This window comes from Notolabrus celidotus, chromosome 8 (genome assembly GCF_009762535.1).
Source record: "Notolabrus celidotus isolate fNotCel1 chromosome 8, fNotCel1.pri, whole genome shotgun sequence".
NCBI classification, from domain to species: Eukaryota; Metazoa; Chordata; class Actinopteri; order Labriformes; family Labridae; genus Notolabrus; species Notolabrus celidotus.
Genome location: NC_048279.1, coordinates 22867359 through 22880545, shown reverse-complemented (window position 1 = coordinate 22880545; position 13187 = coordinate 22867359). Strand labels below are relative to the sequence as shown.

The 13187-nt window shown below is 42.0% G+C and overlaps 1 protein-coding gene and 1 long non-coding RNA gene across 6 annotated transcripts in view; both read right to left on the bottom strand.

The window, feature by feature from the left end:
* Window positions 1–1469: 1469 nt before the first annotated feature.
* Window positions 1470–3133, bottom strand: LOC117817324. The gene is made up of 2 exons (XR_004632120.1): window positions 2686–3133; window positions 1470–1962 (listed from the first exon to the last, which is right to left on the bottom strand). It is a non-coding gene; the product is annotated as an uncharacterized LOC117817324 (long non-coding RNA).
* Window positions 3134–3711: 578 nt separating this feature from the next.
* Window positions 3712–13187, bottom strand: part of atp11c (ATPase phospholipid transporting 11C) — a 51208-nt gene continuing 41732 nt past the window's right edge. The window contains exons 19-31 of one of the 5 annotated variants that reach the window (XM_034689969.1): window positions 12515–12781; window positions 12197–12374; window positions 11992–12094; window positions 11756–11901; window positions 11442–11501; window positions 10764–10891; window positions 10173–10308; window positions 10008–10073; window positions 9764–9867; window positions 9487–9643; window positions 7186–7291; window positions 4745–4776; window positions 3712–4465 (exon numbers count right to left, since the gene is read on the bottom strand). In XM_034689969.1, the coding sequence (XP_034545860.1) occupies window positions 7190–7291; window positions 9487–9643; window positions 9764–9867; window positions 10008–10073; window positions 10173–10308; window positions 10764–10891; window positions 11442–11501; window positions 11756–11901; window positions 11992–12094; window positions 12197–12374; window positions 12515–12781 (1447 nt within the window). In that variant the 3' untranslated portion in view covers window positions 3712–4465; window positions 4745–4776; window positions 7186–7189. Of the gene's footprint in view, window positions 4466–4744; window positions 4777–7185; window positions 7295–9486; window positions 9644–9763; window positions 9868–10007; window positions 10074–10172; window positions 10309–10763; window positions 10892–11441; window positions 11502–11755; window positions 11902–11991; window positions 12095–12196; window positions 12375–12514; window positions 12782–13187 lie in introns of all 5 variants that reach the window. The other 4 variants (XM_034689967.1, XM_034689968.1, XM_034689970.1 and 1 more) reach the window with 4 other exon arrangements.

The following is a 13187-nucleotide window of genomic DNA, read 5'->3' as shown; positions in this document are numbered from 1 at the left end:
AATGAGGTCTGTAAATCAAACTGAATGGACTTCTGCCGCAGTACATTCCATTTTTCAGTCTGCTGAACTGTGAACGATGTAAAAGGATGGGAAATAGTTTCAGAGCAGATGAAGGATTATGTTCAAAAGCCTGCTAGTGGCTAGCAGAAGTTAAATAAGGACAGTCAGCATCATGTGTACTCACGCTGCAGAGTGCTCTCCAGCTGAGAGCCAGCCTGCAGAAGGTAGTGGTAACTCTCCATCTCCTTGCACTCTTTTTCTGGCTCTCTATCCTCCTGCAGTGAGGCCGGGCCCATTCCCTTCCTGGTGTCCGGCACAGGTTCAGGCTGGGAGAAGCGGTGCTGTTGTGGGAGGTATTGAAAGTAGTCCAGGCCTCACATCCTCTTCACTGTCCTGCAGCCCAGCATAGTGAGACAGGGAGCTACAATAGGAAAAACTTGTGCCCACCTGCCTCTGCAGAGTCCTGAGATCCAGATGGGCCAGTTCCCTGAGGCTGCAGCTGCTGGATCTTCCTGACCTTGAGCTGCATAGAGTGTGAGCAGCACAGTTACAAGCTGTCCACATGAGCAGGAAACAGTAAGTTGCAGTGATGTCTTTCCCCTTTTTTGAGAGAGTGCCGGCAGACTGTCCGGCTTTCAGCAGCAGTCAGCTACTTCAAAACAAACAGGGCTCCATCTGGCCACTGCTGTCTGTCCCACTCTCTCGCCCCTCCCCTCCCCTCCCTCTCTCTCTCTGAGCTTTAGTGCGTCAGCTCTGCACTGTGCAGGGCTCAAGAGTCTTCTCCTGACACACTGCCAACTCCCTCCCAACTTTTCCTCTCACTTCACACTCCTTCATGCTCCCTTTTTCTGTTCTCTAAGCTGACTGTACAGTAGGCTGGATTGTCTGGCTGCCATGTCCATGTCCCCACTTTCTCCTGCTTTACTAGAATATACATGCAGCCACAGGAGAGAATAGATCTATTGTAAAAAGACGAAAATGTACCACAACCTCAGCCAACTAGTTTGGCCCATGCAAAAGCACAGCCTTGAACACACAACAATCACATTCAAACAGAAGAACAAATATGAAAGGGTGTCATTGTGTATATACTGATACACAGAGCCTCTCTCAACTCAACTCCCTGCCCACATCTAGTCTGAATGGATCAGCACTCAGAGACCGGAGTGCATAAAATCTTCTGTATGCATGGATGTAAACCTCCTGACTCACAGAGCTGGATGTTTTCATGATGAGAGGCCACACACGGAGCAGAGAGAGCAGCAGCACTCCATCCTGATACGCAGCCACTCAGCTGATCCAGCTTAGCCTCTCAGCCATCTCATTACTGCACAGCATCTGCTTAGTGGGGTCAAATGCACACAAACACATACACGTGCTCTCAGCCGCCCACACATGCACACATCTTTACACCAGACATAAACTGCTGACTTGAATGTTGCTGAGAACAAAACACGAAGAGACGCTGATTTATGTTCAAAACATTCTGCTTTATTACAGAAAATCTTCAGGTTTTTGAATATACTAGTTTCAAAGAGGTACATTCAGCTTGGAGGTTTGGAGTGTTGAGGCTGGACACCCAGAGGGTTGGAGGTGACGAGGTGACCCTGCTGCATGTTGCAGGGCTGAAGACCCCCCAAACTCCTCACAGACAGTGACAGCGTCCACAACCACAGAGCCTCTCGTGCTTTTTTTGGACATTTTGATTTATTTATTTTTAAGAAAAAGTGGCTGGAAAAAAGGTTGCATTAAAAATACAATCCATACTTTTATACTTTTCATTAAGACAGGCAAAACATTAGATTCCAAGATATCTTTTATTTTTTAGCTCTGAAAATAGCATCTTGTTACTTAAAGGTTCTTTATTTGTTAACAAAGCAGGCAGCCCCTCTCGGTCTGGAGTCTCTGGCACAGTGCAGTCTGGAGGTGACATGACACAGGGTGGAAGAGCAGTTGCCTCCCCTTTAAAAAAAAAATCTGTCTCAGTAGAAAATAAAGCTGAAAGACATTTGCTTCTTTTTCTGTTCAGCAACATGAACAAAGTCTGTACCTTAATGTGACATTATGACTGCATGAGCCACTCGAGAGATGCTCTGTTTTAGAAATGTCAGGTAAAGGTCAGTATGTAAAAATCATGTACTGGAGTTACTGTTTGTGTACAGATCAGTGATGTACGAAACTATAAAAGGAAAACATGAATGATGCGTGAAAGATTCTCACAAGGTCTGAAGCCATATATCTTTGCAAAAGGAGTGAAGCTGTAACAGAGGTGGATTATGGGAAGTTTGGAGAGCATTAGGGGGGCTGCCTGTCTTTGCATGTATGACAAAGACTATTAAATGAGATTGGCATGAGCTCACATAAGTTCTGGAGCGACAGATTAACTCAACTGGCACAAACTGTATCACTCTCCACAACGATAAAAAACAGATTTAATACAATAAAAGAATAACATTTGTGAATAAAATTACATTTAATAATAAATATGTCAAATTTGTGAGAAAAAAAATAAAAAGGACAACAGTATCTAAAAGTGTTGAAATCAACGCATGTTTATATGGAATGTATGAAGCACTACACACGAGAAGATAAAAGAGGGAACAGAAGGCCGAGCACTCTGTCGTAATGTCGGTCAGAAAATCTGATCAAAAACAAGAAGGAGGGAAATGAAGTGAAGAGACTCACAGTGGCGTTAATGTGTAGCAGAAGTGGAGTTGATTTTCTTTACACTCCGACCTCAGCCTGCATGAGACACAAACTAGATAATGGGTCATAAACATAAATACCTCATTTGGACTTTAGTGCATGTGCGCATAAATGTGTGAAATGTGTGTGGTTACTGTGTGTGTATTGTTCTCATATAGCTGATATGTGCATGAGTGTGTGCGCTCAGGCATATACTGATGTGCCTTAGTGACCATCAATGCGATGAAGAAACCAGTTTCCTTAATAGTGCAGTAAATGTCTGAAACAAACTAAAGGTTCAAGTAATCCTGGTTTTCATGACGCACAGGCAGTTCTGGAGTTTCTATCCAGTACAGTCGTACGTACTTATGTCAAACACACAAACACAAACAGACACACACACACACACACACGTACACACGTACACACACACACACACACACACACACACACACACACACACACACACACACACACACACACACACACACACACACACACACACACACACACACACACACACACACACACACACACACACACACACACACACTCTGACTTGTCACTTTCAGGTCACATTAGCGTGGACAGAATCTGATCGTATTACGGCTATCTTTTTGGCTTTGAGCAGATGCTATCATATGTCTCTAAGCTATATACAGTACAGCACATATATATTAATTTACTCATCTTAAATGGGCTCTTAAATTATCTCTGAGGTTGGGAGATTTAGGCCACGCTCCGAGCAATGCTTTATTGCCAGATCATGCTTAACATCTCTAATCTAGCTCTCAATCTTACACGCACACACACGCATGCACACACACACACACGCACACGCACGCACGCACACACACACACACACACACACACACACACGCTTTTTGGATCTGGTGTTAATATGGCCTCTGTTAACCAATCTGACAAAGAACAAAGATTTATCACTTGAGAAAAAAATGGCAATCATATATATATATATATATATATATATATATATATATATATATATAAATATATATATATATATATATATATATATATATATTAAAAAAGAACCGTTCCAGAGCTAAAATCCCCTTCAGTAACTTTTCATTAAGCTGAGAATGAGAGTATTTTCTCAAACATATAACCAATTAAAGAATAACTGCTGAGAAGTGCAATATCTGTAAAGAAATGTATCTAAGTGTAACCGCTGAGAATGGGATCATTATGTCTTAATAAAACCTTTGCAGAAAGATGTGACTGAACCTCAGTGGAGTGAAGCCTTCTTCCGAGCCGTCTTTCATGCAGGTGAACCATTCTTGGAGTGGAAATTACAACCGCTTGTTAAAACACAGCAGTTGGGTAGAGCTACTGACAAGGCAGCTGTGTATGCATTCATTTTAAGCTAGTATAAAAAGAGAAGTAAAAGAAAGAAAACCCATGCCTGTCTTCTGAGTACATATCTTAAAAAATAATGCAGGGCACAGCTCTGCAGGCATGCGCGGGGGGCGGGGCTGGGAGCTGTTGGGATTGAGCAGAGAAGGACGGAGCAGAGAGACACAAGTCAAAAAACTGCTAAACCCCTTTTTCATCCCGTCCCCCCAGTCAGCAAATCTCTGTTTTTCTTCTAATATTTTTCCTTCTCTTCTTTTTTCCGATCAGGCAGGATGGCAGACAGCTCTGACCTGACCGCCACAGGACCCTGAAAGCGTCAAACGCCACTGTTGTTGTTAATCCTTACTGCCTTTCAGTCGCCATCCTTCAGGTGCTTGTAGGATAGTGGTGTGACAGGCGCAATCTGAAAAAGCACAAGGAGACACATTTTACTTCAATGTTTGTCGTTTGAGGATGGCCAACAAGAGGAACACAAGACACCGGGAAATCACTGAATGAGCTTTGATTGGCCACATACCACGACACATGACAAGAAATCACCCAAACGGCACTTTCCCCACCACCAGTGACGAGCTCAAATTAGTTAACAAAAGGCTCCACATTTCACCCCTGGTTAAATGTTAACACTCAGCAGGAACACAGAACAGATACAGAGGTTTCGGTTTATCTTGCCGGGGTTTACCTGGACGTTTGCAGGAGGCCGTTCTCTGACAGCTAATGGGAGAATAGAAATGCAGGTTAAACAGTGACTGCTGTTGCAAAAAAAATAAATGCCTCGTGCGACTGTCAAGCAGCGGATATTGGTGAATCTGGTGAACAGTGATAGGAAAGTGTAACAATCAGACCTGCCTACAGGGGGTGGACAAAAAGAATGAAAACACCCAGACATTAATGGTTACTTCGAGTGCACACGGCTAGAGAAACTCTTTTGTATTTTTCATTCTTGTTATCACACATTATCTGAATGAACAGGATCTTTGCAGGGCATCCAGAGGCTCATAATGCTCAGAGCGGATTCCAACAAGCTAGAATCAATCAAGTCTTAAAGCTACAGGGAGGAGGTTTTAACTGATTATGAAAGAGACTGACATTTGTACTAATGTCTCCACATGACCTACCAAAACAAACCACACAACTGGGAAGAAGTTGGATTCTCTCTAAATGATTATTTCCAGTGCCTGCAAACACTGTTGTGGGGTAGGTGTCAGATGAGGAGATTAACATCTCAATACGGAAACAGACTTTTCTTTCTCTTTTATCTTTCAATGCCAGAGATCTACTGTGACTTGCACATAAGACCTTTAGAAAATGCAAGAAAGGTGTTTGTTTTTTAAGAAATCACTGCTGTCACATCTACCAGACAAGATCAACAAAGAGATCAATTGTGTGCAGGGCAGCCAAAATCTACAGAGCCCAGAGGTTCTGAGTAAACATCCTATTGTGATATGATCTATCAATGGATAATAAAAGCAATAACAAAAAAACACATTTAAAGACCACACACAATATATAATAGTCGAACTGGAAAGTAATTTAGCATTTCTTAAAAATATTATCATGTTTATGATATCTGTATTTTTCCTCTATTCTTTTGTAGCAGATTTTTTCCTTCATTGTAGACTTATTCTAGAAGTTTTTTTTGTACCACAGTACCATTTGTTAAACTATTTCTTTTACTTCACAATGCTACTTATTATATTAAGGCTAACACTAAAGAGGTAGTTGTGAATGGCTGTTGGCTTATTGAAAACCAGTGTAACAGCCAATCACATATCTGCCCAGTTTGTCTTAATAAACTTGATGGAAACATACTTATTTTTACAATTTAGTATTTGATAAATCCATTAAAAATCACCTAAAATTATCAGTAATTTTGAAAAAAGTAGTACACTATTCTATGATTTGTTATTTATTTCATTAAAGCTCCTGGGAAGAACTTTCCATGTGTGGTGATTTTGGCGCCTCCTTGTGTAAAAAATTGCAACTCAAAATTCTTCTTCATTTCTCCTGTACATGTATATGTAGTGTTTTCTGACAAAAAATCTTGTTATTCTTGCTGCTAACAGCAAAATGTATCACTCAATGTAAAGCTATGCTGTGAAAAAAGAAAAAAAAATATCTTAGCATTTTGTAAATTGTCTGTTTTGACACCTATCCCCTTACACATGTCAAATGTCTTAAAAACTACAATACAGAAAATGTCACGCTTGTCATTGATTGTCTTCTTTGCTTTCGCAGGTCTTAAGTCACATCACTGTGAAAGTCATTCTGTTTCAAACCAGTCAAAAATTCCTCACAGGAGCTTTACGTTTTTTTAAATACTGAAATATTGTATGTGCACCAGAAAAATGATCTTAAATATTTGATTGAACTTTTTCATTCATTTTGTTGTCACCCCCTGTACATAATCCAGCAGCATTCAGTCTGAGGTTAAAGCAACCTCACATCATGCAGTGAGCTGAATTCAGCACCTAAGAATGCATCCATTATTTGCCAAGAAAGAAAGCAGACAGCGACCACAGATGCTGGTTTGGGATATGCACACACAATGAAAAGACCATGGCCAAACCACCAGGTCACAAACAGCACATGAATACCAGACTGGTGATCACAGAACACCTCTGTTGTACACACTGACAGGTAAAAACATCAACACCTTTCACTCACGAAATCCAGCTTTGAGGAAATAGATGGATTATGACAAAAAAAACAGCAACATAAAAATGGGTTTTTAAAGCACATGCAGGAGGTTATATAAGCCGGGCTTCCAAAGGGAGGCTGAAAGGAGCATGTGTGAACACAAACACTGAAAAATGTATGAATTACAACATTAGGCCTGAGGATGCATTCACATGTCAAATAAGTGCATCATTTGACCTCTTTAGCTTTAAGTGTTGACACAAAACTTGAGTCAAACATGGAAAATGCGCATCTCTTCAGCCAGCCAATATCAGCTTATACATAAATAAACACACTGGGTCGTGTTGACTGTGGCCCGAATGCCGTAACACTCTTTGTTTCTTTTGTTAACACTCAGAGTTAGGGGCCAGAACTGCAAGAGGTTGGTTGGCTGGGGGGAGTGAGTCTTTGATTGGCTTAAATGGCCTGAAGGTGGGCTGGTACCTGTTTAAATGACAGTATTGGACTCGTCTGAAAAGGTTCTCATGAGCAGGGGCCTGGCTGAAGACCGGGGAGACAGGGGGCTCCCGGCGCTCGCCTGAACCGGCTTCTTCTAGAAGGGTAAGGCAAGAGACACCAATGACATCACTACGCTGACACACATACACACTTTCCCTCTTTCTCTCTCGCTCTCCTTCTTGTTCTCTTCCCTGCGTACAGACATACACATACACAGAGGAAACAGACATAAAGACATACAAAGACTTGGAAACTGGACAGGTGGACAATGAAGATAAGTCCAGGTAACCTTTCCTTGCAGATTGTCCTCCTGATTGTGACCTCTATCCTTATGAATTTCTATACAGCGTGTGTGATATAACGCACGCACAGAGAAAAATGCAGATGCCCGCAGGGTTTGCAGTGAGGATCCAGGATGAGGTTGTTGACTTGAGCCTCATGCAGGTAAGTTTGGGTGCTTTGTCGTGCTGCATTCACCTGACTTGGCATGCGAAGGCAGCAGGCATTGGAGCAGCACAGGCGGCCAGGAGGACACAGACTGATACAACTGGACAGACAAGAGTGAACAACTGACGGCACGTTTTCAGCACAGACACCCGGTCCTACTCCACACTGCTGATATGAGAACACATTGTCCCAATTAAATAAACATGTGTCTGTGTTTGAACATGGGGCCCTCCAAGGATAGTTCTCCTGGTGTAATAATTCATGTAGATTGTATAGCGTAATCATCCAACTGATTGAGGACTTATAAATGCCTCTGAGCGCCATCCCCTGGTAACTTTAGAGGGTAAAGAGGAGGTCTAACAGTGGGAGAGGAAGGACATAGATGGGAAAACAAGCACGACTGGCAGACAAGAGGCTTAAGAGTAAGGGCTGACAGAAAGAAAAAGAGACCTCAGTCGCTCCACGAGAAGCTGTGAGTGCTAGCAGTCTGCGACAACATGAAGATAGTTGATGTCCCCGAGGAAGGAAGGCGATGTTGCATCTTTAGGAAGCCAGGTTCAGCGAGGAAGAGAGAGGAAATAAGAAGGTGAGACAGAGCAAGGAGTAAGATTGATAGCGCAGAAGCAAGGGCACCAGTTAGGAAATAAAAGTTGGAAGGCTGAAAATTAGTAAGAATCACTTTAAAGGGGTTTGTCTTAATGAATACAACTTGATTGTTACACAAAAGCACTCATGGTAACAAGTGGGATTTTAACTTGTGGACTTCAAAGTGTACAGTGTGCCAGGTCCTTCATCTACCAATACAATATCTATTTGTACATTTGATTGATTGCACCACAGTAAAGCAGAAATGCAAAACACCAAGCGATGCTAAAAGTACATTTTGTTCCTTATGGATTCTCTTAAATGAGTACAAAACATTTGGTCTAATTCATTTCCTCTTCTAATTAAAACAAGTCTAGACACAATTTAACAACAACAATCGTTGGTGGAGCACACCCAGCAGCACAGTGCCTACATCCAAACATTTCCAGCTGCTTGGAAAACACATCAGCCACATGGAGAGCTGATGACAAAATATGTCTGGGAAAGTCATCTTCTGGAGGAACTCAGAGGAAGATCAAAACATCCCTCTAAAGTGCAATCCAACAAAGAAACTGCAAAGAAGCCCTGTGTCAATCTTTCTATAGTGTGTTACCTCTTCAAAAATGTTAATACAAAACTCGGCAAGAAAAGAAACAATCCTGAACTCAGGGGCATAAGAAGAATTTACTCATTTAGATGTGATCAAATGTGTCTGCTAACCCTAATCGTATCATACTTCTGACTGATAGCATTCAAAACTTTGTGTACAATTCCAAAACATGTGGTTCAGTCGGACAACCCAGGTGAGGGAATTGTCAGTATAGGCAAAGAGTCAACTAAAGCAGCAATCCATTCATATCTCAAGTATCCGACCTGTCCTAAAAACACCCCCCCTTATTTTGGCCCACTTTTTACATCACATATACAAGCACGGGCTCCATTACCCACAGCGGTACCCTTGAGGAAATAAGTGGTTAATCTGTCACACAATTATGTAAGACGGGATTGCTGGAAATCTGGGACAGAGAGAAGAGGCAGAGGGGAGAGTGAAAGAAAGAAAGAGAGAAGGATGGATAGAGAGAGAGAGAGAGAGAGAGAGAGAGAGAGAGAGAGAGAGAGAGAGAGAGAGAGAGAGAGAGAGAGAGAGAGAGAGAGAGAGAGAGAGAGAGAGAGAGAGAGAGAGAGAGAGAGAGAGAGAGAGCAAATTTGTGTATCAGGTCAAGTGAGCATGTGTGTGTGTGTTTCAGCTCGTACCTGTCGAGCATGGGGCCCTCGGGGCTTGCGGAACACCACAAGCAGAATCTCTGGCAGTAGGCTGAGCAGGATGAGCAAGATGATGACCAGCCATGCTGACACCGAGCTCAGCATGTTGGCAAACACAAAGTACAAACGCTGCTGCCTCAGGAAAGGCCTGCAGGGGAGGGAACACTGGGGTTTAAACGGACTGCAGGAGCAACGTGAGGTTGACAGAATTAAAAATAACAGGTCAGCTACTTTGACTGTGTTGATTTATTCAGGCTTGTTTTCTTACCATATTATTCCTCCCCAAAAGAAGCTGAAGAACACGTAGAAAGCCAGGGAGCCCCAGATCACAAAGTGATTGATCCATGTCCAATGTCGTGTGTCCAGAGCAAGCTGCAGAAGAACAGATGAGTCAGTAGATACACTTTTTAATATCCAGTTTATTTTATTTATTTGCTTTCATATAAGACTGCTGCCCAAATAAAACACCATTTTATAAGATGAGATAAATAAACAACAGATTAATAATTCACCTTCAGTGTGACAGTGAAGACAAGGACAGTGAAGACAATCGTTCCGTACGACCAGTTGCCAAAAACCTGAATTGAAATAAAACGAATGAGCCAATGTTCTCAGTACAAAATACTACATCAAGTGATCTAATAGTGGGCCCATTAAGAAGGTCAGTTGCATCATACCTGGCCGTTATCTTGCAGCGCTGGGTTACTGAACAAAAATCGGACACCAAAGAAAAAGAGCAAGCCGTGGAAGACTCCAAGTAAAGTCCAGTAGAGAAATGGTCCCCATCGCAGCATGGCATTCTTTGCAATCTGCCTGAATAAAGATATGAAGCAGAAGAACGTCACTGTTTACGTATCTATGTGTATGATCTTAAATATAAAGAGTGAAACATAAAATATTTCAGTGAGGATTAAAAGCAGCTCTCCCTACCGAAAAATAAAGAAATAAAACTTTCACTTTCAGCCACTTGAAAATGACATGACTGAGTTCAGCTGATTTCTCCATACTAGCTTGTCTACAGTTTAAACAATACATTGTGCCTATATAAATCAGGAACAAAAATATTATGTCAGACTGAAAAGAAGTAACGTATAGCTTTTACCACAGTTTTCCAGCCATTGTTCTAACTCATGCTCCTTCATCTTCAATCAAGAGGAACATCTTATCTGCTGTGATTTGTTCGTCTTTACATTACATAAGAAACTCAGCAGGCTTATGTATCTCTAAAAAGTACAGCATAGATGTTAAGGGTAAGTTCCTAGATTTACCTGTAGAGGGTAGCATTGTCCAGCAGAACCTCAATGCACAAGTGCTGCTCCAAGAGGCTGTAGGCCAGGATGGGCATAGATGTGAAGCAGATGTTGTACATCGTCAGATAGGCCGCGTCATACAGAGGCTGGGGAGGATGGGAGGAGGAGCAGGAGGAGGAGGAGGAAAGGTAAGGCAGAGGAGGAGGAGGAGGAGGAGGAGGAGGAGGAGGGAAAGGAGGGATGGGTGAACTAGGGGTTAATATCATGGAGAGGACAAAAACTCACACACACCATCATACTTTCACAGTATGGTGTATAAGCAAGCTTATGTTTATCTTTTCTGTACATCAAACTCTGTCAGGGGCCATGCAGCATGAAGAATATAATACACTATCTTTCAATCTGTTCCACACTGAGATAAACTACAGCAAACTTAGATTATATCAAGTCATGATTACATAATACCAACGTGTAATGAACCATGGTGGAGGAAAATGACACCTGTCTTTAGCAGTGCTATGCAATTACAGTCAGTATCAATCAGAGGTCAAACATCCCAGGGGAAGAGAGGGAGGGAACAATCTGAGGGAAAGAGTCTGGCATTCAGGACCACGAGGAGGTGTGGATTCAAGGGACACTGCCTCCTTTCATATTCAGAACATCTTTGAACCTCAAAGGGCCTCGGCTCATACTCACTTGCTGGGAATAGCCACAGAAGAACTGGTACAAAAACTGAGGTAAGATGAAGCAAAGGTTCTGCAGGCGAAACAGAGAAAGGAACAGGCTCACAATGATGGCTCGCAAGTGTTGAATAATGCAGTGCATACTCTAAGCTACACCTAAACATTACTTTTAAGATATCAAGGGGATTTATTCTGCAAAATCAAGTCAGTGTGTTGGTTTGTTTAGAAAACAGAGGCTTTGTTTAAACCCACAACAAGTTCTTGGTCAGAAGAATGAGTCAGTGTGATAGAGACGTTGAACATGTGACAGAAACGTGTTCCTGTTACCTTGTAAAAGAAATACTGCACCAGGTGTGCAATGCGAACATAGTAGAGGTGCCCATGAGCTAACAAAAGTTTCTTGAGGTGCTTGAGTTTGGGGATAGCGTAATCACTGTTCCTAACGGCCTGCCGTCCCTCTTTACCTTTAATACCTGAAACGCAAAAAAGAAGGATCAAGAAGTCAGAAAGTCTCCTGGAAAAAACAATCACAGATGTTTCAGCTTTGACAAAAGACTTCTTACCGATACCAACATGTGCTTCCAAAATCATGCTGACATCATTGGCACCATCTCCAATAGAAAGGGTGATCGGGCAGCCTTTGGAGTTCTTCACCATTTTAACTATCTAAAGTAAGAAAGGCAGAGAAGCAACAATTTTGCTATGAGAAACATTACTTCAATTCTTCAAAGATTTCAAACTTTTCTAAGTGAAACTGATTGATCTGACCTGTGCCTTTTGTAGAGGAGCCATGCGGCAGCAAAGCACAGCTGAACAGTTCTGACAGATCTGCAGGAACAGGTTCTTGTAGCGACTCGCGTTGGATTCAGAAGAGGAGTTGAGGACCATCGACAGAGTGGCTCCATCTATGATAAAAGCATAGTCCTGGTTTGCTGAAGACCAGCTTCTACAAAAAAAACAGGGGACTTCTGTCAATCATTAGTACGATATAGCTTGATTGTTTGAATTATAATCCTAATTTGTAAGCAAAGCAACACATCATAAACTCAGTCTAAAGACTGACATCCTGTAAGTCAGGGTACCGACCTGGTGACGCCTGCCTTCACTGGTGGTGCATCCTGCACAGCTTTCTTGTGGTACTCAAGCAGGAGCTCGTGTAGTCGTTCCTCCCGCCTCCTCTCTCCATCCTCCAGAGTGCGCACTGTCAGCTCCAACAGCTCTGTACTTCTCTGGAACAATCTACAGGCATAACAGGTGGACTTTGCAGTCTCCATTTTGTCCCCCGTTAGAACCCAAACATTGATGCCTGCCCCCTGCAGAGCCTCCATGGTCTCTGCTGCCTCCTCTTGAAGCCTGAGGAGAAAGAACAGAAATATAAGAACTGAGACAAATGAAAGATTGAATTAAATTAACTGAGGGATGAATTAGTTATTACTAGAGGGAAAACATAACATCCCTAACAAACCATCGGCATCAGAGTCAAATTTGGTAGAATAACTAAATTGGACGACAGAAAAGGGCAACTAATTTATAAATCACAGGCAGTGATTGCTGTGTTTACTTTTCAAAATTGAGCTTAAATCTACTTTAAGACTTTCTTCACTCAGAAAGGTGTCAGAGGGGGTTGTAGGTGGTGATTCATACGAACACATTAATATCAACATTACCTTTGCTCAGACATGAAAATATGTATTTATTTGCCACAGACTCATTTGTTTATAATTAACATATTAAATTTGCTTTGAAATCGATAGAATAT